The sequence below is a fragment of the Carassius auratus genome, chromosome 9 (genome assembly GCF_003368295.1).
Source record: "Carassius auratus strain Wakin chromosome 9, ASM336829v1, whole genome shotgun sequence".
In the NCBI taxonomy this organism is placed as follows: Eukaryota; Metazoa; Chordata; class Actinopteri; order Cypriniformes; family Cyprinidae; genus Carassius; species Carassius auratus.
In genome coordinates this window covers 30,804,525-30,827,922 of record NC_039251.1, presented here as the reverse complement: position 1 = coordinate 30,827,922, position 23,398 = coordinate 30,804,525, and the positions used below count along the sequence as shown (strand labels likewise).

At 35.8% G+C, this 23,398-nt stretch overlaps 2 protein-coding genes across 3 annotated transcripts in view; one reads left to right on the top strand and one right to left on the bottom strand.

Annotated features, from left to right (window-relative positions):
- Positions 1–17,146, bottom strand: part of enox1 (ecto-NOX disulfide-thiol exchanger 1) — a 94,475-nt gene extending 77,329 nt beyond the window's left edge. The window contains exon 1 of one of the 2 annotated variants that reach the window (XM_026272496.1): positions 17,045–17,146. The gene's annotated coding sequence lies outside the window, so the exon portion shown is untranslated. Of the gene's footprint in view, positions 1–14,394; positions 14,616–17,044 lie in introns of those variants that run through there. The other variant, XM_026272495.1, reaches the window with a different exon arrangement.
- Positions 17,147–17,624: 478 nt separating this feature from the next.
- On the top strand, positions 17,625–21,614 carry LOC113109023 (laccase domain-containing protein 1). Its single transcript, XM_074559929.1, is given in 5 exon segments — positions 17,625–18,788; positions 18,791–18,913; positions 19,409–19,430; positions 19,433–19,546; positions 21,095–21,614. Coding segments are annotated over 5 exon segments (363 nt in total). The 5' UTR covers positions 17,625–18,701; the 3' UTR covers positions 21,112–21,614.
- Positions 21,615–23,398: the final 1,784 nt, after the last annotated feature.

Below are 23,398 nucleotides of genomic sequence, written 5' to 3'. Positions count from 1 at the left end.
GCTCTCAACCTGTGGTTAATAAAATAGTTTCTAGCTAGCGTGATGTATACTAAAATAGATTATACTCTGGAGAAAAATAAGCAAAATAACATGTAGTACAATCTAAACCCAGGTTTATTGGGAAAAAATGCCTCCACCTACATTTTTGCAAGACTCCAAAAATGTACCTTTAAATTCAATTCACTGCAGTTGAAATAAACACTAGAGGCAGTAACACAAATAACAGCCCTTTCACACAAATTATGATTACAAGGGGAGATTGTTGATAATATAGACTTAATTTTACACAGTTTCTTGCATATTATTATGTTATGACCTCAAAACACTTCTACTGTATAATTGTGCAATAAACTAATTATGTTTACATCACATAACCAGCTTCATATATGGCTTTTCTCATTTAAAAAACTTGCTTGGTAGCTCACCTGGTACAGCACTGCTCAAAGACATAGCAGTAACCTTTAAGTGCCACATATGTACAACAACCAACTTAATAAAAGTTGGGAGATTCATGTTAATATATTCCAAATAAATCTGAGCGTGCCACATTTTCCTCTTACTGTGTTGTGAAACATGTAAGAAGAGAATGAAAGCGCTGTTTTTGAAGAGTGTGCATGTGCGAATGTGCTGTAGTGCCTTGGGAAAACCAGTGATTGAATCAAATATCTGAAATTAAAGCAGCAAGAACAAAAGGAAACAAAAATATTAAGTTCTGAGAAACCAGGTTTGTTATTTACAGCAATAATTTGACATTCATTGTTTGGGAAACAGACCTTAGTCTGACAACTGCAACACTGGCTCAACCAATGGCGTGAGTTTGGGGCGGGGCTATATGTTTGGCTGTCCAATGGAAGATGGGAGAAATGTTTGGGAAACATGTTTGAAAACAGACATTATACAATTAACAGAAATTACTTTATGTTCAACATTTTGTCAGGACAATGCTATTGCTATCCAGCCTATACTGTAGGTAAGAAACTAAAGAAAGATGGACTATTTACGCTGCCAGCTGTTAAAGTCAGTCAGAATAACTTTAATTACATGGCTAACGCTTATTTCTCATACTTGCATTAGCTGATTTAAAAGCCTTTTTTATTGCTTTACCCACAACACATGTTTTACAAACACTGAAAAAAATAGCATTAGCCTGATCCGATTTAGAGAGGGAAAAAAATGCCAGATGGGCATGTTTTGATTCCAAGGCACAAAGCAAAATGTTGGCTTGAAAATTTGGTATCGTAGATCTCCTCACATATCGGCCAAATGGAAGGAACATCTGCCAAATGCAGATGAGATATTTAGCATGGAAATTGGCTGCTTACAATCTATAGCTAATCTATCTGTCTACCCCAACCAACCCACTATCTAGTTAACAAATGTGTACACAGAATATACATTTTCTGATTATGTTTACAGACATGTCGTCCTATAATCATTTCAGCTCATGCAATCATACTTGGATTCCTTTCAGAGAGATCGTAGTTAAGCTGTGTGATTGACCTCAGAGTGAATGCAACCCAGATTCAAACAGCTTCAGTTTCAGTGTTTCTTGATCAATAAACACAAGTCCTGGTCTGATCAATGAAGATGAACTCGAAACCCTCTCTCGCTTTGTCACAGTATGTTTAGAGTAAACTGCCAACACCTTCACCTGCCCCTGCTTGAGTGAGTTCAGAGATCTGGAAGTACAGCATTTGTTCCAGAGGTGTATAATCATCCAGAAGTAAGGTAAGCACAAAGACATTTATTGCATTATCCAGGTTTTCAATGCAACATTAACTTCAAAACAAAAACAGATGGAGTGGTTTTATGTGCTTGTCAAAGTCCATGCAGCATACCCTAAGAGAAAATACAAATTATGCATTGTATATTGTAAACATCAGATAGGTTGAAATGCAATTGCACGAGCCTGTTCTATATACTGCATGTCTCCAGTTCAGGAAATCTAGCCCAATTTCTTTCACAGGCTCTGGAGGTGCTATTGATTTTTGTATCTCCAGAGTCCAAAATCCAGTATAAGTAGAGCAGAATACATCAAAGCACATTTACATCTCACAAAGACAGCCTTGAAGATGCACTTGTTTGCTTCTTTGTTATCTCCTCATGCTTTAAAGTCCCTTTGTGAAGCACCACACTTATTTGTGCCTCGCAGATGGACCTTTTTACAGAATTCTGAAATATTTCTGATCTGCGTTTATCTGATTTATATATCAGATCACCACTGCATTTAAACATATTACTACAGAGGTCAATCCAGCCTGCTTTTCTAAGCAGAAATCCAGTTTTTGCAACTTCTGTTCAACACATTCTGCTAATGTGAAATCAAATACATCCATTCAAAGTGATTTCATGACTAATTCCCATATCATTATTTTGAATAACTCTTGAAATTGGTTGTAATGAACCTATTTTTATGATAGATGAGATAAAAACAGTATGGATATACCAAACAAAGAAATTCCTCAGACAACCCCCATTACCATCCCGAGCACACAGAAGCATTATGGAGGTGGACGTCCCATGGGAATATAATGAGACGCCATCCAATAAAGAGGATTATAGATTCTAGCCTGTGCACCCAAAGTGTTTCCAATGAAATAACCACCTCCTGCAAAAGTCATTAAAATTTAAACCATCCTTTGTTAGGGATATCGCCACACAGCATATATTACCCGCAGATTGAGTGGAAAACAATCTCTACATTGACGTTGTGCATTAGGCTCACACTGGAGTGAAAACTGTGCCTAACGCAGAGGGTTGTGTGTGCGGGTCAGTAGCGTGAGAGTGTGAATGTGTGTTTGCAGAGCAGAGAGAGAGAGAGAGAGAGAGATTTCTGGGTACACATTTCAAATGGTGACTTTAAGCTGCCGTGAGAGGGAGTGGGATAATGTTACACATATTTTGGTAGGCTCTATTTTTGGCTGATATTCAATGGTTGATGAAACATTCATGGGGAAACACCATTGGTGGATGAGAGAAAATCTTTATCTAAGCACTTTGAGTCTTTATAGCGTGTGATGCCAATTGTGCTTCACGCCAATAAATGGAAAAATGCAAGTTATTTTATTCACTATTTCTTAGGAAATGACAGTAGTTGGGAATCAAGTAGCAATTTTTTCTTTATTTTTTGTGGTACTTTTCACAATAAAATTATATTTTAGTCAAACAAATTGTTTCTCGCCATTTCTTTGTAATTAATTGTGACATTTGCTATCAATTTTTCAAGTGAAAATTGTTTCTGTGCCCCTTTTTATTTTCTTTTTTTTATATGTACTGCCATTTAAATGTGGGATCAGTAAGATTTTTTTTTTTTTAAGAAATTAATACATTGGTCCCACTTTATATTAGGTGAGCATTTGTACTTGCATCAAAAAATAAGTACATATAACTTAATATGTTCATGTTGTATTACATCACATTGATCAAAAATGACTGTAAAGACATTTATGTTCTTAAATATTCCATTTCAAATAAAAGCTGTTCTTTTGTACTTTCTATTCATCAAATAATCGTGACAAAAAGGAATCAGTGTATCAAGGTTTCCGCAAAAACATTCAACATAAAAACTCTTTTCAACATTAATAATAGTCAGAAATTTTTCTTGAGCTGGAAATCATTATATATGAATCATTTCTGGAAGATCATGTGACATCAAGACTGGAGTAATGGAGTAAATCACAGGAATAAATTATATTTAAAAATTAGTGCTGTCAAACTATTCATTGCGATTGATGTATAATTTTAGTTTTTGTTCACATAATATACTCTGTACTGTGTATATTTATTGTTTATATAATTACACACCCATTTAAAAAAACAAATACATGTATTAACATAATTATATATACAAATATTTAATATATAAACCTAACAATTTTTTATTAAATATATACATGCATGTGTGTGTATTTATATATACATAATAAATATGAAGAGTAAATTCACATATGTTATACGTAAACGAAAAACTATTATTCTGGATGCGATTAACCGCGATTAATCATTTGATAGCACTATTAAAAGTTATTTTAAATTGTAATAATATTTCACAATATTACTGTTTTTATTGTATTTTTGATCCCAAAAAAATGCAGCCTTGGAGATCATAAGAAACCTTTGAATGGTGGTTTAAATAGCACACCGTACAGCCGTGTTTGTCAGATTGTACAAGAACACTATACTTAACAAACACACTAAGCAAAAACAATGTGACTTTTTGGTAACATTAAGTCTTTGTGAGTCTGTCTGACCAATTTATTTAAAAAAAAATGTCTTACAAGAGCAATTTATTCACAAAACGGAGCACAATGGTCGCTCTCTGCATTTGTTGTTGTGTGCAGCCAGCAGGGACACTGCAATAGAAAGATGTGTTGTCTGTTTATTGTCTTTTATTATTTCAGTGCACCCATTCTTTCTCCCTCATCACATCCAATTCAGGCACAAGCTCACGACTGGGCTGACACAGTTTCTTCTGCTGTGCTGCTGTAGCTTCGGTAGACACTCTCAGAGAAATGTACTCGCAGAAACGAATGAAGATGTTCAAGAAGTGCTAATGAAACCAAATGTCATGGAAATCATTTGCATCCGGTATTTCTTTTATTCCCAATCTTAGAGCATCTGAATAAATCCTAGATATAGTTCCCATCTGGATCATCATAAAAACCGAGTGGCACTTCAACAATGACTTTTCATTCAGCGTGAGGCTTGATGCTTCAGGAGTGAAATTACAAAGGCAGTTAGGTCTGAACCTCGAGTTCACCCTCTGAACGCCTGAGATCTTCATTGCATTGGAAAACACACTCTGTAGTCCTCAGGTGCTGCTCTTTCATGCTTGAGGGAAAACTGAGCGAGTGTGTCCACATAAATAGTTTGAGGTAGATTGGACCGCGCGGGAGGTTTGCTCATGTTTCATTTATGAAGCTCCAACGTGTTTTTCTGTGTCTGTGTTCCTATCTGTGACCTTGTCATCAAAATAAGAAATGCACTGTAAATATATAAATAAATAAAAAAGGACTGACCAGTCGGACCAATTAAGATTCAAGCCTTCCAAGAAGGCTTGTGCTTGTTGCTTAGCAACCTGTTAAATTCCCAGTTGAGGAGGTGTCATATCCATGGCAGGTACATGTGTAGATCAGCATTTATGTGCTGATCTCTTCCTTTCACTGATGCTCGCCTCACACTGATCAGCCAAAATCAAAGACAATTCAATTCCCCATCATTATAATACAACACTCACCACTAATTAATTCACAGAAGCGAGAGGTGACAGTAAAGGCGAGGTGAATTGGTATTCTCAATCCATTTTACTGCAGTAATCTGACATCTTCATGTGAAATTGGATGGTGGAAAGTCCATTACAATTCAGAACTAAACAAGACCATATGTGAGTTCTGAACGACATATTATACACTATTCACTATGTAGTCAACTGTCTAATTTATACAATCATTTTGTTATCAAGTGTTGTTGTCTAAGGAAAGCTGAGACAGCTGAGGGTTTGAAGTGTTCGACTCACACTACTCTCACTGTTTATACTACAAAATGACTATATAGTTCTCAAGTATGCGAATTGGGACGCACCTAATGACTCCATTTGTATGTAATAAAAACTAAATGTGATCGCTTTTTTGACAATTATAAGTAACACGACAAAAGCTGTTTCAGGTAAAGTTTTCACATTTTGATTGAAGATTAATATGACAACATTTTTATTTTCCTGTGAAATAATGTGTAGTGACGAATCATCCACAATATGGCCTAGAATAAATCTTTAGGAAAGTAAATAAGGTCCATTTGAATTCCAGATGACTTTAATGTATCTTTAATTTCATTATCTGTCCGAACAGGAAGAACTGATTCATAATGGTTTATTTGCTTTAAAGAAACTTTCACATCTCACAGAGGTTGCTTTTACAAATAGCTTAACAGACATATTTATATTTGTGGCTTACTGATGATTTTGCTCAAACTATTGTCAGAAAGAGAATAAGTTCGTAAAATCAGATTAAAAGGCTCTAATTGTCAGTATGATCGTGCATTGTATATATTTTCTGTATATGTTTTAGTGCTGTCAAACAAATAATTTTTAATTTGCTAAATCATTTAAATAATCTATAAATAACTACGTCACAACCATATTACCTATATTTTAAACTAGTTTTTACTCAACACGTGTGCCAAACCCCGTGCCAGTCTCCGGTCTCTCTCTCGATGATAGAGAGAGAAACTGCAGCACTTCAATCTACACATGACTCACTTTGTTCTCTCTTTTAAGGTATTGGTCTGGCCCTTTCGGGTTAGATCTATCCCTGAAGCAATCTAGGTAAGAGAAATGGAACGGAGATGAGATTTCGGCTGTGAGGTGTACCCTGCTCCAACACTATCAGTGCTGACGTTGTTTCATTAGAGAGTTGAATGCAAAAGGCTGTCTGTGTTTACCGAGGCTATAGAGACTCTCCTCTGATCACTCAGCAGTTCAGCTGGAAGAGAAAGCACACAGCCTTTCTGCTTACTGGCCTTTAATGTCTAGAGAAATCCTATCAACTAACATGGGGCTCCGAGCTGTGGAGCTGTGGGCTATTCACAGACCTGTCTTCATCACCTCTCATCACCTGCAGCAGAGCAGAGGATGACGAGGAGCTAGGCAGGGGTTAAATAAATGGGATTTTGGAGGTGGAAGAGCACTAAAATCTAGTTATCTGGCTGAGATATGACATAACCAGCTGCCTTAGTGTTAGAGCACTGACTCAAACGAATATAATGCTTTTTATGATTAATTTGTTGTTGTTATTATAATGAAGTTTTTATTAAACATGTACAGAAGTCTCTTCTGCTCTCCAAGGCTGCATTTACTTGATTTAAAATACAGTAAAAACATATTAATTTCTGTGAAGGCAAAGCTGAAATATTTTATATAGAAATATTTTTATAACTGTCTTTTTGTCAATTCTGCATGCATCCATGCCGAATTAATGTATTTCCAAAAAATCTTGACCCAAATTTTGAACGATTAGTGCATGCATATATTTGAGGCCAGTAATGTGTATGTGTCAGTGGTCCAACTCTTCTTATATCTCCACTGTCTCCCCTCCCCCTCCTTTCAAAGCCATTGTCCTTGAAGAGGACAGAGACAGAGGAGATGAAAGTCATCTTTGAAAGGATGTTCGTATCTTAGCATATCAGTGCAATCTTGCAATATTTGTCCACTGATTCATTGTAAATGGTAAAAATCATTAGCCATCATTTGCACAGCGTTCTTCTGTTAAATCTGTTAAAATCTAGCCTTTTAAAGGTAAATAAAGAAGAAAAGCTAACCTTCTCTTACAGCTCATTCAAAGAGTAAAAAAAAAACAGTAAAATAATTTGGAGAGCAGTCGATGTAATTCCAAAGAGACACTTGGCTTTAGACAGAATGAGTCCAGGTGTGTTGGACTGAAACACTGTTCATGACGCAATCTAACATTTCAACTGTTCACATTTGGGTGTATCCTATAGTCACACCAAATGATATTGGCAGAGAAAGCACATTAAATTCATATTGCTTTATTTTTCATTGTTTTTGCCATCATCGCAAATATTTTGTGAGCATTGCTTATATCAAACGTGCTCTGTGCACTTAGTATGAACTCGCATTTTCACTTTGTTATATCTTCCAGATCAGCTCAAATCAGGTTATCTGAGTTGTGCTGCAAGCTCTAAAACCTGGAGTAAAACCAAGACCTAATGTAAAACAAGGCAATAGCACAATCTGATACTCTCCGCCTGGAGAGATACCATCTTATTCAATCTATGCATGTCCAGTGATGCAGTGCAGGGTCAGGACAGTGGCTGCCACAGCGAGGAGGACCTACTTTTGAAATGAAACTGGAAAAAAGAAACACATAAAAAACAGACTAAATACACATTACAAACAAAATAGCAGTCCATAATCCATATCAACTCTTCTTCCAGTGTTATCCTCTCTCATCAAACTCCACCGACATATTTGTTTACAACTGTTTTGGGCTGTGTTTGACTGGTAAACAGTGCTTAATCTGTGCATACTTCTCTCCTGATTCAGACAAGATGACTTTTTCACTGGAGAATTTAATATTATGTCTAGAGGACTCGTATTTTAGCTGGAAGCAATGATTTGAACTTTAAAACATGTTAATGATGGATTTGATTCTTACAAACATGCAGCTTTTTACTTCACAAGATATTAATTGATGGATTGGAGTGGTGTGGATTACTTGTGGATTATTGTGATGTTTTTAACAGCTGTTTGGACTTTCATTCTGATGGCACCCATTCACTGCAGAGCAAGTGATGTAAAGATAATTTTTCTCCAATTCTTTCCTGATTAAGGAAAATACAAATTTACATCTTCTATAAAAGTAACATTTTAGCAAATGCTAATATTTGGGTGATTTATTTCTTTAAGAGTCAAGTTTAGCTTATCCATATATTGTATAGAGTAACCAAATATGCTTCTATAATAGAAGATAATAAATATAATTCAAAAGTGCAAGATTGCAATCCAAAAAAAAAAAAACTTCAAACTGAACACAGTAATAAAATGTTTGAGCAATTTGAATTTGAATAAAACAGTTTGAGCAAAAATACAGTAAAAATACAGCATGCTCAATAATACAAATTTTTTACAGTGATAATAATAACTCTAAAAATAATTTTCCCAGCAGTGTAGAAGCAAACCCACACTGAGAGGGTTTTTTTCCCCTTTCACATCCCTCTTGCAGTAAAGCATGCAGAATGGAAGGATTGAATAACCAAATGAGAGAGACACACACAGCAAAGACCATTAACTCCCATTCCTGAAGGCTTCTGCATCACTGCCTGCTGCACTGTTTGCAGGCAGAGGTTTGTGTGTGCGAATTATAATCTGTCTCTGGCCACAGACTGGTAATGGGGAGACAGACGGTCTGTTTCTTTTCCATAGCACCCCTGTCAGTTAGAGACTAAGCAAATGCACCTCTACAGGCAAAGTAACATAGCTGAAGTCATGCAGCACTCTGTCCTGAAAACAAAACAAAAAATTCCAGTGCAGTCTCCAGAAAATCTTGACTTTTTAACTGACATGAAAACCCAAGAGAGATGAGGAAAGAATCGTCCATTTTAACAGCCAGACCCTGCCGTTCAGCAATCAACGAGAATAAAATAACACTGTAAAACCCACCCATGGACAATTAATTTTACCACTTACAATGTGTAATTACAACAAAAGCGTGTTGAATAGAAGGCAAATACAGTCATTCACAGTTAATTATTGTAAACAGCTCTCTTTAAAAAGAAAAGCATTTCCCTATTGCTGCTCACTGGAGTTTAATTAGTATAGCTGTCTATATACCTCGGTACTTTAATAGATTTAATTCAGAATCCAGATTTTACAAGGTGGCAAACTATCATTAAATTGTTTTATTGTGCAGGAGTAAACAAAAATCTGCCCTTTTTGGTTTCTTAATGTCTCTTCTAATTGTTTCATGATCCTTAGTCAATAATTGACTGCACATAATTGCAACAAGTTTCTACTTCAATTTTTTATTTTATTTTTTTTACTCTTAATTCAGTGTATTACTTGCGGTTTCTTTGTAATTAATTGTGAAATTTACTAGCAAATTCTGAGTGCAAATTGTTTCTACTCCCAACTGTGTTTGGAAGCAGCCACACAACAGATCTGCGAGCCACCAGTTTGGCTCTCGCTGAAGGGGCTCCTCGGGTCCTGTACTAACCCAGCAATGTTTATTCAGAGATCTGAGAGGCTGCAAATTGCATTTCCTGCTCGCTTTATTCCATGGATCTCCATATAAATTAAATTATAACTTGATTTGTTGCCAAGCCTTACTTCGGGGCTCACAGCCCCCTCCAATGGATAACGCTGCTTATTGTGGCAGAAAAGCCGTCCCAGAAAAACATCCTAACATCAAAGGAGGCTTTCATAACTGCTGCTTTGAGATGCAGTGAGATACAGTGGCTTCAGACCGCTCATTCGGACACGGCACATTGGGCCAATTACAGTCTCGTCAACAGCGGTCATGATCATGTGTTAAAGTACAGGGGGTCTAGATGAAATCATTCTAATAACAGCTAGTATTGCTAAACTGAGGAGGCAGCTTGTAAAGCGAGGAAAAGTGTGCCTTGCAGAATAGCATCAACGTCACAGTGTCCTAAATCTGTAAGGGAAAGTGTGACATGAAATATGAGAAGAGGAAAGATTAAGAATTTAGTCTTTAAACACACGATTAAAGGAATAGTTCAACCAAAAATGAAAATTTACTCACCTCAGGCCATTGTAGATGAGTTTGTTTCTTCATCAAAATAGATTTGGAGAAATTTAGCATTAAATCACCTGCGCACTGTTGGATCATCTGCAGTGAATGGGTGCCGTCAGAATGAGAGTCCAAACAGCTGATAAAAATATCACAGTAATCCACAAGTAATCCACAAAGAAAATAAAAGTTGATAAAAACTGATTCATCATTAAAATTGAGTTATATTCAAATTGTATGATTATATTCAAATTGTAAAATATGGTTCCTTCTATAATATTTAATCCTCCAGTGAAAAAGTTATCTTGTCTAAATCAGGAGAGAAATATGCACGGATCAAAACAATTTTAAACAAATACTGTATGTTGGTGGATTTTGATGTGATTGGAAAACGTGGAATACACTTTTTCACTGGAGGAAGCATAATTATGAATTATGGACACTATTTTTGGCCAGTTAAATTACACCTTAGTCATGAATTTGTTTATTATAAACATGCAGCTTTTCACCTCACAAGACATTAATTGATGTTCTGGGGTGTTGTGGATTATTGTGATGATCTTATCAGCTGTTTGGACTCCCATTCTGACGGCACCCATTCACTCCAGAACATCCATAGGTGAGCAAGTGATGGAATGCTAAATTTACCCAAATCTGTTCTGATGAAGAAAAAAACCTCATCTACATCTTGGATAGCCTGAGGTTGAGTAAAATTTCAGCAGATTTTCCATTTTAGGGTGAATATTTCTTTAAAGAGATTGTGTGTCTGCTTCCAGAGTGACTTTGAGTCAACAGCACACCTATTAAAAATATATCAGCACAGACACCTGGTGACTGCAATTTTCCTCAGACGATCTTTACAATTTATGTTTTATTTGGAAGTTCACGCAGTGCTACAAGTAACAGTTAATGAGAAAGCCGCCTGTAGAAGAAATACCTGCATTTGGGCCTAATTAGATACTCTTTTTTTTTTTTTTTTTGCAAATATACTGGCCAGCAATGGGACCTTTTACTCTCACGGATGATTCAAAGATGTAAAAAACAGACTCAGTGGAAAGTATTGAAACAAACTAAAATCCTAATCTAGTTACTGAGGATAATTTAATTTGAGAGGGAAAACATCATTATGGCATTCTTTTGTTATATGACTGCATTTGTAAACAATATGAGTGCGTGAGGGAATCTTTCCAGGACTTTCTTAGGCTTTGTTATAGCTTTCAAATCTTAACTGTAGTATTGGCATGATGCTATTAAAACAATCACAATGTGATGCAGTGTTTCATATTCATGAATCTGCCATGAAGTCAATACAGATGGGAATGCTTATTTCTAATGACCAGGAATGAAGTGCAGAAAAACATGTGCAAGCTTTTTCAAATAAAATTAAATAAATAAATAAATAAAAGTCGTATTTACATGATATTTCTATCAGAGACAAATTCCACAACCAGCGTATTCAATGCATCTCTTTCTATCTTTACAGCACCTTTTATAGGAAAGCAGCAGCAATAAAAATGCTGCGACTATTATCTGAGGTTTTCTTAAAACAGCCTGCATCTTCCTTACAGTACACCTGTTACATCTCCATCTCCCTCTAAAGATCCATCTGCGATGTATAAACAGTCAGTTTGTTTGCAACAATCTGACTGCATGTTTATACACCAGTTCATGCATATATGACTATATACCATTCATGAATATATATATATATATATATATATATATATATATATATATATATATATATATATATATATATACACTAAAAGAATATACAAAAAAAATACTTTCTGCACTTATAAACAAACAAAAAGATATTCCAGTCTCCTCTTTAATTTCACTGTGCTTCACAGAACCAGATGGGGTGCAGAGTGAAATCTCTTGTGCCGGTTGCACCCCTGTCTAGAAATATATTATTTATGTTTTATAATAAATAGCAAGCCCAGCATTCAACATTTATTTTGTCTTCACTGTAGGTCCTACTGCCAGCTCGGATTAAAGTGTGGATTTGGTTATTTTGCACTGATTTTGTTTGTCCATACATTAAGAACTCATCTGCTATCATTTCAGGAATAGTACTTGTTGACATACTTCACTGACTCAGAATGGAAAATAATGTCATATCAAATACATACTGTGTTCAGTGCGTCATAGCAATGACAGCCAGTGAAGATTTATAGACACTGTAACTAAAAGGTCAACAGAAATTTGCGTGTGCAAAACAAAAGGAATTTATTGTGTTCTTTTAGGAGCTTTTGGAACATACAATGAACAATATATTGTAATGATTCTATTCAGACTGTAATTGTTTTTATTCAGATTAAAAGTACATTTTGCAAGTACCTATGATACTGCTTTACACAACATTCAAACAAGCAAGTAATTAAGATCCAGTAATTACAGCTGTGACAGGAACTGACTAGTTGATTTGCTGCACTGTCAACAAAAATAGTTACAAATGAAGCAAACCAAGCGTCAAACCAAGCAAAGCCGGACTGTATCAATATTTGTGAGTGGAAACGGAGCGACATACTGTATGGTTGCCCTCCCCCGCTGAAAGCGTTCATAGCATAGGTATACTGCATAAGAACATAAAAAATTACACAACCTTCCATTCACACAAAAAAATAATAGCCATCACAATAGGAATCTATACGATGATGAAACTTTCCCTGATGGTGGCTGAGAAATTCCATTCCGCAAATTTGTGGCGTTCAATTTGGTGAACAAATTTGCCCCACTGACAAATGGAAATTGTACGATGTGGCAGTGACCTGTATTTCACAAATCCTAAACTCTCACAATGAACGAATAACAAAGTAATTAATGAGTGGTGTGTTCTCTGCCGCTTAAGGCACTCATTCAAAAATTAAAGTCTGACTTAAACGAGTCATCGGATGCAAAACTCACTTTTACATGTTGTTCGGACATGAATGTGTGTTAGTAATGTGTGTACACAACCACCCTATGATAAAAATCCACCCAGTGTTTACACCCCATGAAAGAGAGGGGCGTGGTCAGAAGAGCTCATTAGCATTTAAAGGGACATGCACCAAAACACCTCACTATAAACAGATTCAAAATCATATCAACTTGTGGAAAAGGGGCATCTGGATACCCCTTTAAAAATAGGCTTTTTGTAAAGTGTTTCACACCTCATATCTAGTCCTGCCTTTAATGAAAATGTCTCTATATGCGATGCAAACAAGCACTCAAGGCACATTTACTATGCAGTAAGCCAATCAAATTTGAGGACAAGAAAAACAGTCCTATAAAAGAAAACATTAGCTGCATATTTAGAATGTCACATGACTTTAAAAGTTTTTTCTTGTTTTGTTAGTGTCAAAGCAAACACAGCCTACCTATTAAAAAATATAAAATAAATAAAACGTGTCACAACAAACATAGCCTAACACAAAAGTTGATCATCAGCGAGCCTCTAAATGTAGCGGATGAGAGTAACTTGGGCTCCTCAGAACTCTCTCCATGGTGCTGAAGCGGTTGCCCAGGTGACATGACATCAAGGGCATCGGCGCTTCTACAGAGCAGCTGAAGCATCCGACGCTCACGAGACCACAGTGATTAATAAAACAAACCACAGAAATGAACCGACATTCAACACTTCACTTTTCAAAGCAGTTTCACCAACGTATGTTGTCTCCAGACAGTTTCTAAACATCATAAAGTATTATTTGTGACTGTGTTTCGTGTTATATGAACGAAATAACGTCCCTCGTGAAGTCGGTGTCGCTTTCTTTCCAGTGAACTGTGTATCCAAAACAAATTATCCGCGCGTTTAACTTTCAAAACTGATAAAATGTTCAACATTCAACAGTCTATGATAAACATCCTGTCTCAACAAGTATTCCAACAAGTATAATATGAATTCCGTCTCAAGAGAAACCACGCGATTTAAGAAAAAAAATAAATAAAATGAAATACAGGATGTAAATAAATTGTAAATAGACCGCTCTTAAATGTTGTTGATGCCTCGATAGGGGGAAACACTGTGATGGAGCTCAGCTCGGTGTGATGAAATGAGAAGAATGGGAACCAGCAGACGCTATCGCAGGAATACACAGAGAAACACAGACAACAGCAACGCTGAGGAATGAAGGAGGACTCTTACCGCTCTCGATCAAGCCTCGGTGCGATTCGGCGTAATAATCCTGCGAAAGAAACGTGAACCAAGCTGAATGGCGAAATGCTGCCCGTCGTCGCTCTTCAGTGCTGCTGCTGCTTCCACGCGCTGAGAGACTGAGCGCGCGACACGGATCAGCGTGCACGAGTCCACAGCGAGCTGCCTCCAGTGAGCGACCACAGTTCATGTGCAAAAGCGATGTGTGTTTTTATGTCTAAAAGCAGACAAATAACCTGAAGTGACGAGTCCGCTGTCTGGTGTGAAGTGTGAGTCAGACTAATATTGTTAACACAGTGCAGTGACAATATTTACTGAATGACTTATAGCCTACTCAAATAATTAACGCAACAATAAACCTAGACACATTATTTCATGTATTTAGCAGTTTGGTGCGTAATGCAAAACATATTACACTTTACATAAAAACGATTTCGATATAGGCTACTCATATAAAATTTTGTGTTGTGGCCTATTTGACCATTATTATTATTATTATCATTATTATTATTATTATTATTAGGCTATTATTATTATTATTATTACTTTTAAGAATTTTAATAAAGAAGACTCGAACCTAAAATACAGGATGTGAATCTCACGCAGAATGGAAGCTGTTGATGTGCTGTGATCTTTCATTTTTATTTATTTATTGATTTTGCATTAATCGTACATGTAATTCACAAGGTTCAAAATCAAAAGACCATATGCAACGTGAGTGAATTTTAATAGAGAGGTTATTGTATATATTTCAGATCAGAATCAGAGCGCCATTGCTGAAGATGGTAAAGGCAAAATAATCTGGTGATTGTACTCCCTCTGTTGGCTGCTGGACACACGTCGGTTTTTGCAAAGTGCTTCAGTTAGTTAACAGATAATCAACTCGTCACTATGACACGTCATACAATTACGAGGAAGTGACTGAGTGATGAACATGAGCTCAGCAACAGTGGGACGTCGGGTAAAGTGAGACAAGTAAGTTTCTTAACTGACTGGAATTTACATATTAGCTTTAAAAAAATTATAACGATCATAAATTGTCATTCTAAAATTATTGTCATTTGTCATTTTGTCAAGCATTCAGAAAACAGATAAATATTTTATTTGTTTACCTGAAAGGCATATGACCATTAACCAAGATTACATGTAAATAAGAAATAATGTGAATTTCTGCATTTGAATGTGTTTGAAAGACAAAAGCCTTTTAAAGACAAAATACATGGTTAACCTACTGAGTGATCATTTCAATAAAAATTAGGCTAATGTGTTCCTGAGAAGTTGATGCAGTTTTGAAATGTTAAGACTAAAAACTGAGTGGCCTAAATAGTGACTGTTTTTTGTGCTAATGTCCACAAAACTGGAAGATTTGTGCCTTTTCCAAATACCCACACCAAAAGTACAGTTCCCTTAATGCACACTAAATCCACACTCAAAAAAAGCTCCGGAGCGGTATTTAATGCCTAGTGTATCTTATCATGCATCATGTTGTGGAAATAAATTGTGAGACTTTTTGCCAAGATCGCGAGAGTTCACAAAACTCTTAGCAATATATAAGTTAAATAAGTTATTACATATGCAGTACTTTGGTAGTAAAACAAAGTGCTACATGTTTTGTTAGAGCAAAGGTGAGTAGCCTATATTTATTTTGTACATAAATTGCAACTGCTTTTTATCACTTAATTAGAAGCACCAGAAATTAAAATGTGTCCTATATGAGATAATGAAAGTTGTACACACACTTGTGTTCTTCGTCCTCAGTTGAACACTTTGGCCAAATACAGAAAATATGTCATATAAGTAGTCAAGTGATCAAGGGTAAAGACTGTAAGTGTGGTTTATTGGACAAGGCATTTCTGAATGTATATGTGCAGTTGGCCAGGGATCTTCAATCCTGTTCCTGGATATCTACCTACCTGCAAAGTTCAGCTCCAACCCTGATCGAACACAACTGAACCAACTAACTGAGTGATCTGAAGGAGCACTTGATAATTACAGACAGGTGGAACTGAACTCTGCAGGAAGGTAGATCTCCAGGAATGGCACCTCTGTTTTAGAAAGGAAAAGTTAAAAGATGGAAAAGAAGAATTAGGGATTCTGTGAATATTGTGTAATCAATACAAAAAATAACTGTAGTCTGATTAAAAGTATTTTAAAATGTAATTTATTCTAAGTTCAAGTAGTCTCCTTAATTTTTGTAATCTGATTACATAATCCAGATTTAATACTCAGCACTGATGAGGACATGAAAATATAAAGCATAGCAGGAATTCTCCCTCATAACAACAAAGCAAGGTTCATTGACCGTGTCAGTCTCAGAACAAGACTCTTCAATGGGATGTTCATAAACAGCTAGCGGCCTAGATGAAATATCAGCAAACTGTAGCAACCCACTGGAAATTCTGTGTCAGAGTAATGTCACATGCACATTGACTACTTGTGTTGCACTTCTGCACCTGAAGTAGTACACCGCACGTGCGAGCTCGTCCGGAGAGGAGTTTCCACTGAGGGCGGAGCTACGCGCTTTTCAGGAAGTGCTGGGCAGGAAATTTTGTTCTCGAGGTTAATAATAATAAATAGAAAAAAAAGTTCCTCGTTTCTGACATTCATAACCAGGTGTGTTATGTTTGCACGTTCACATTACCTCTATCCCATCAAAACAAACGCGTGTGCGCCGCGCGTGATGATCAGAGATGGCTGCAGTAACTCTCGTGGATCTCACACACGTCCGCTCTTCACGACACGACATTTGTGTGAAAGAGCGCATCAGCCAGTTCTGTGCATTGACCCGGAATTGCTCACGAGAGCCGGTCTTCTTCATCGCGGATCCAGAGAGCTCCGTGGGGACGGGCAGATTTCCTAGAAGCTCACTTCAGGAGATGTTTATCGGTTTCAGCAATTCCCCACAGGTCCTGTGCAAGAGCTCGCTCTCAGCCGCCTTATACTCATTCAAACAGACAAAGAGGACATCAGTAAGGTGAAGATTGTGACTTCGAGCCGCGGGAGAGGGTTGTTTCAGGTCTACCAGGAGCTCCTCTTCACCTCTGCTTATGAGTTCGAGGACAGTGTGATGTTTGACAGTCTGTCCTGTGAGTGTGAGTGCTGTCCCTCGGGTCAGAGCACAGCCGACGCTGCACGAGAGCTCAGCACGTCTCTACAGCACCGACCAGCGCTCAGAGGAGACGTCACGGTTCTCAGATCTCAGAACTAGTGATACATGAATCCTGAACCTGAGTACTGGCAGAATTTCATTTGGAATAATAAATATACCTATAATACATTTAAACCTGGGAAATAATAAGTATTGAATTAAACATTTAGAAAAACTGAGAGAATATGGAACAATACAGAGCTTACTTTCAATGCGGAAAAACACATTCATTTTAATCAGTGGCCCAAACTGAACAAAAATGTGCAATTTGGTGCAAATGTTGTTATTTAAATAACAACAAGTTAATTCTGAATACTTATGATTTTAATCACAGTATTATAGACAACTTAATAAAATGCACATTTATATCAGTTGTCCCTTCCTAAAATGGTATTTAGATGCTTAATTAAATGGTTTTATGATCAAAGAAAGCTGTGTAGGTTTTTTTTTTTTTTTAGATCAAAGCATATAATTCAATGCAAGCAATACAATGATGATTAACAGATGAACAAATTTTCCTCAAAAAACCTGATGCATCACATTTGATACTCACATTTTAACATGATTATTTATTTAAAATGATGTTTGGATAATCAAGTAAACCTGAGTTGATTCATTCTGTATATATGTATATATGTTCAACTTGCAATATTTATAACAATAGAAATGTTATTCTTACTTTTACTAAAATCATTAAAGTTTTCACAGGAAAAAGACACTGTACCACAAACCGAAATATTTAGAAATATACTAAAAGGCCTTTTACAGATGTGGCCATTAAGCATGCACATTTTTGTACTTCCTACAAAGTATGACCTATCAATCAGGTGACAACAGGCACACAGAAGACTGAACAACAGGTTTTTCAGCGAAGTTTTGATCATTTAGATTCTTGTTATGCCTTAGAAATTCAAGTATCAAATATGATCCAAATGGATAATTTGGAACAGATGGTACAGGACATACAGAAAGTGAGTATGTTACATAGATGGGAACTCCTTCAATTCTGTTTAAAGGGACTCAGGAGGCACCTGATGTAGACAGTGTGAATGTCAAGAGTGAGCTGAGTTGGAGTCTAGACAAAGAAGAAGCTCAAATATATTAATACAATGTTATTTCATCATTTTAATGCCTTCCAGACTGTCAGTCTATGTCTCTTTCTTTCTCATTAAAAGACTGCTTGGGTCATGGCTTCTCCACTCGTACCGGAGGTATATCCTACATCAGTACTCACTCAACATGAGCTCACTCAACCTCTTCTGTAACCCGCGGCGTAAAGACCCCAGAGCCGTGGTGTCTGAGAACCTCCAGAGGCTCGGCCTGCACGCGGGATTTCACCCAAAACAGTTCAACCTCATAAAGGTAGACAATCTATAAGAAAGCAACTCTATATACATGCCTATACATTTTCTGCATTATTTTGAATACTGCCTCACTGACTGATCTTTAACATTAATCATTTTTTACAAGTTTTTTTTTTTTATAAAGTTATGATCTTATAAAACATTTGTTTTAAATTCTCATGCATGCATTCTTGAAATTAGTTTAGTGCACAATTATAAATAGTGTACATATGAGTTTATTTGAATTTAAATATTATTATTAACCCTGTAAAGTCTGCCATAATAAATAATAGTATGAAAAATCTTATATATATATATATATATATATATATATATATATATATATATATATATATATATATATATATATATATAATATACATATTATAGCAGTTTATTAAATATATAAAAATTGTTTTTGTATGTTTTTAATGTTTTGTATCATTTTTGATACATCAGGCATTGACTGATATTTCTACATATTGATTGCATGTGTCTTTGTCGCTGACGTCAGTGTAATCATGCCAGTGATGTGTGGGTGACGCAATGGTGACCAATCAGGTGGGGGTTGCCATAACAGCACCAGGAGCCGATTGCATCCCGCTGCTCTTCACTGACCCTGTAGCAAAGGTGATTGGAGTGGCACATGCAGGTGAGTCACATCACAATGCCATAAATCGTAATGCTACTACAAATAGACTATTTGCTTTTAACACAATTTGACAGGTTTAAACATTTAATGGACAAGTTTCGTTCACCCAAATAACTATGTAATTGCTAGATTAGGTTTAGATCTGCAACTATGTACTGATTCACTTAAAGCTTCAAGTTAGATACATGGGAAGAATGTATTCATATAACCTGAAACAGGAAAGGGAAATCAAAAGGTGCATTCCATTTGACCATGAATTCTCAGTGAAGTGGACTTAGATGAGATTTCAGTCTGAAGGGAGCTGACTTGTTCAGTTTGAAGAGCACTGCGAATGGCATTGGGGAAAAGGAAACTTCAATACATCACTTCAAAGGAAGTGGAGAAGGAAATTAACCTGCAAGTCATTTCGCATCACTCCAGTACTAGAGGAGTAAACTAAACACAGTGATAAGATCAGTTGAGCCGTGAGAGGGGTTTATTAAGCTTAATTAGTCCTAGGTGTATTCAGTATTCAGCCGTTCACGAATATAAAGTGTGAGAGATGCAACAAATATCATAGCCAAATAAACTAAAATGTATTACAGTTTATTAATAATAAAAGTTATTATTAATTTAATTAATATACATTGTATACCACATATTATATAATGGCATGTTTTTGCCTGTGTGATGATGTTTTAGAGTGTTCTAAATATTTTAAACCCTTTCATTAGCATTTATTTTATTACATGGTTTAGTGCTTTCAAATATGACAGTTTATATTTAATAAATTAATAATAACTTAATATTTATATAATGATACATTAATATTTAATATATACTGTAGGCAGAGCTGGGTAATAACTGATTACATGTAGTAAAATTAAAATTAGGTGCTTGTAATTAGATTAAATTACATTATAAAATACTCATAATCAGGCTACAGTTACTTTGTTATTGATTACTTGTTTACACATATTCACACAATAGCAACAGATTATTCATAATTTATTGATTCTCCCTATTTATTTATTTTTTATTTATAAAAGGCCTACATTAGATGAAGGTAAACTAAATATTTCATTTTTTATCAAGTGTTTTTATTTTGATTGATGTAATTTTTAAATGATTTTTTTTAGTTTGACATTTGTATGACTTAATTATTAGATTACCATTAAACTCACCCAGTTTGGGAAAACTTGACACAATGCAATGCTTAATTCACTTTATGTTGTTCATAACAACGAATGGAATATATTTTCTTGGTATTTTAATATCAATATGGAACCATATTATCCTGTTTAAATCAGTGTCCCTTAAAGTAATCTAAAAGTAGTCTGACAATGTTACCTAAAATGTATAATTGAAATGTAACAATTTGTAAGTAATGTACCCAGCTCTGATAGCCCCCATTGATGGATCATACACAGACATAACTTAAGATAATATCTAAATATTTTATACTTTATTATAGTTATTCTCAGTGGTGCTGTCATTGTTATGCTGTGCTTACATAATCGTTTATATATAATATCATCTTATAAAGATATTACATAAATTATCTTCCAGGTATCACATCAATGTAATAGCTGTGTTTGGCAGCAGGCCTGCAGACATTATGTGTGTGATCGGTCCTTCTGTTGGGCCGTGCTGCTTTACTCTGGAGCAAGACTCGGCCCGAGAGTGTCACGCCATACACCCAAGACTGTGTTAGACATATGGACTCATCTAGACCTTATGTCGACATCAGACTCGCAACCAGGTAAACATCAGAGGTCACCCAGCGGAGGCCTGGTCCTCTTCAATTGTACACCGGAGAGCTGTTTCATTGATCCCTCTGTCACTCACAGAGGTCACGTCACTCCCTGAAGTGACTCTCAGTAATGAATACCACTCAAATTAAGGCGATTGATTTGAAGCGTAATATATTTCTGTTAGAATATAGCAGAAACAAATACTAATTGTTGCCCACTGGGAAATGGATGCACATGTACTGTATGCAGACCAATTCTAATTCTTCGCTTGATATTTTTAAATCTTACCTAAAAACATATTTTGTCAGTTGTGTTTTTGTCGTGTTGAATAGGTCATGTATATTTTTATGTATTTGTATTGCTAAGGTTTTTACCATGTAAAGCGCTTTTGAGGATTGTTTTTTTAAATGTACTTTGAAATGTTTTTTTTATATATATATAATTTTTTTTTTTTTTTTTTTTTTTTTTGATTGAACAAGCAGTGGAGAATTGTCATTTAGAGTCCTGCTGGAGAGAGGTTGAGTTAAACCCAAACACATGGAGGACATCAGGATCCCACAGCAATCAGAGTCTACTCTCTGCACCTCCTGCCGTCCTGAACTATTCTTCTCTCATGTGAGAGATGGACTCAACTTTGGGACACAAATTGGCTTTGTGTGGATCAAATAATCCTGCATTCACTTATGGAGAAGAATCTAAATGGCAGTAGCTACATAAATATATTAATATAATAAATAAATTAGTATGGAATGATCTCACATTGGACACATACTGAAATACACATTTTCAGCTGGTTAGTTCATAAATCTGACTCCACAGGATGGAAGAATTATACATACATACAAAAAAATACACTTGTAATTAATAGTAGGAGGTGGAAATTCCTTATTTTGACTTTAAAATTGACCTGAAAGCTTACTGCTGGCCGGTGTCAGCGTTTTCAAGATTTTGAGGTGAATGAATTTTGACAGTTTAATCTACATTAATATTTAAATAGTATTTCCAAATTGTTCAGTTTGAAAAAAAAATGATAGTCCTACATCCCAGGAAGATTTCCACATTACATTTTGAATTGCTAAATGTGAATTGTTAAAACTGAATTATAATAATGTTTTGAAAACCTTTTTCAAAGATGTCAACACACTATTGGAAGAAATAAAGAAACCTTGCTAAAATACATAATTCAGGAACTGTCTACGTCGTGATTTGTGTGCTTGTTTGTTTTTTAATTAGATGTTTTTAATTACACGATCTTTTTTAACTCTGTTTGAGGGGTTAAAATACAGTCGACAATGAATGTACACAAGGGGGAGCTAATGCTAATCTTGTTAGCGTGACCGTTCACATTATAATCACGAACTATTCATGTTTGCTATAACTGCACTAACAGAGTCATAAATCATATCACAAAGAAAACGGCTGCTTATTTTGTCATGTCAAGCCGAAGATATCAAGCTTTTTAGTGGGATCATCATATTTTTGTATTGTAGCCTAATACATTTAATAAAACCAGCCTATGTGTAAAACGCGTACATTTGCTTGTTTAACGTTATGCAATATGAGTAAACGTGTTTAATATCTCTAAATTCTTCACCTCTGTCTCCGTCTGTTTAAAGAGGGCACTAGAGGGCGAGCTTGTTTGTTTCGTGAGAGACGCTGATTGTTGGCTGCTGTTCAAGCGCCCTTCAGCAGCATCACAAGGCAAGCTTTTGTCTTCAACAGCACTTTTGCAATGTCACAAAAACATCTCGGCATTTCCTTATTACGTGCTTTTGAAATTAACACAACATTTGCCTATCATTAAAGGAAGGCACTAGATGTCCCAGAGTGACGTGATGTTTTGAAGAAAGACGCTTAATTATTAGCATTATACTGTCTACTCAAACAGCAGCGTTTTTCTTTCAAGTCAAGTGAGTGTTTTCACTAGTGACAGAATGACGGGTAAACCATACCACAGTCAATACCTCAATCTGCTGACCTACTAAAGCAGCACACATAGTCCTCCTCTGCTAGCATACTATATTATACTATAGGCAGTGTTGGGAAGGTTACTCTGGACATGTAATAGATTACCCTATCTAAAATGTAATATAGTTTAACTATTTTAATTAGGGCCTTA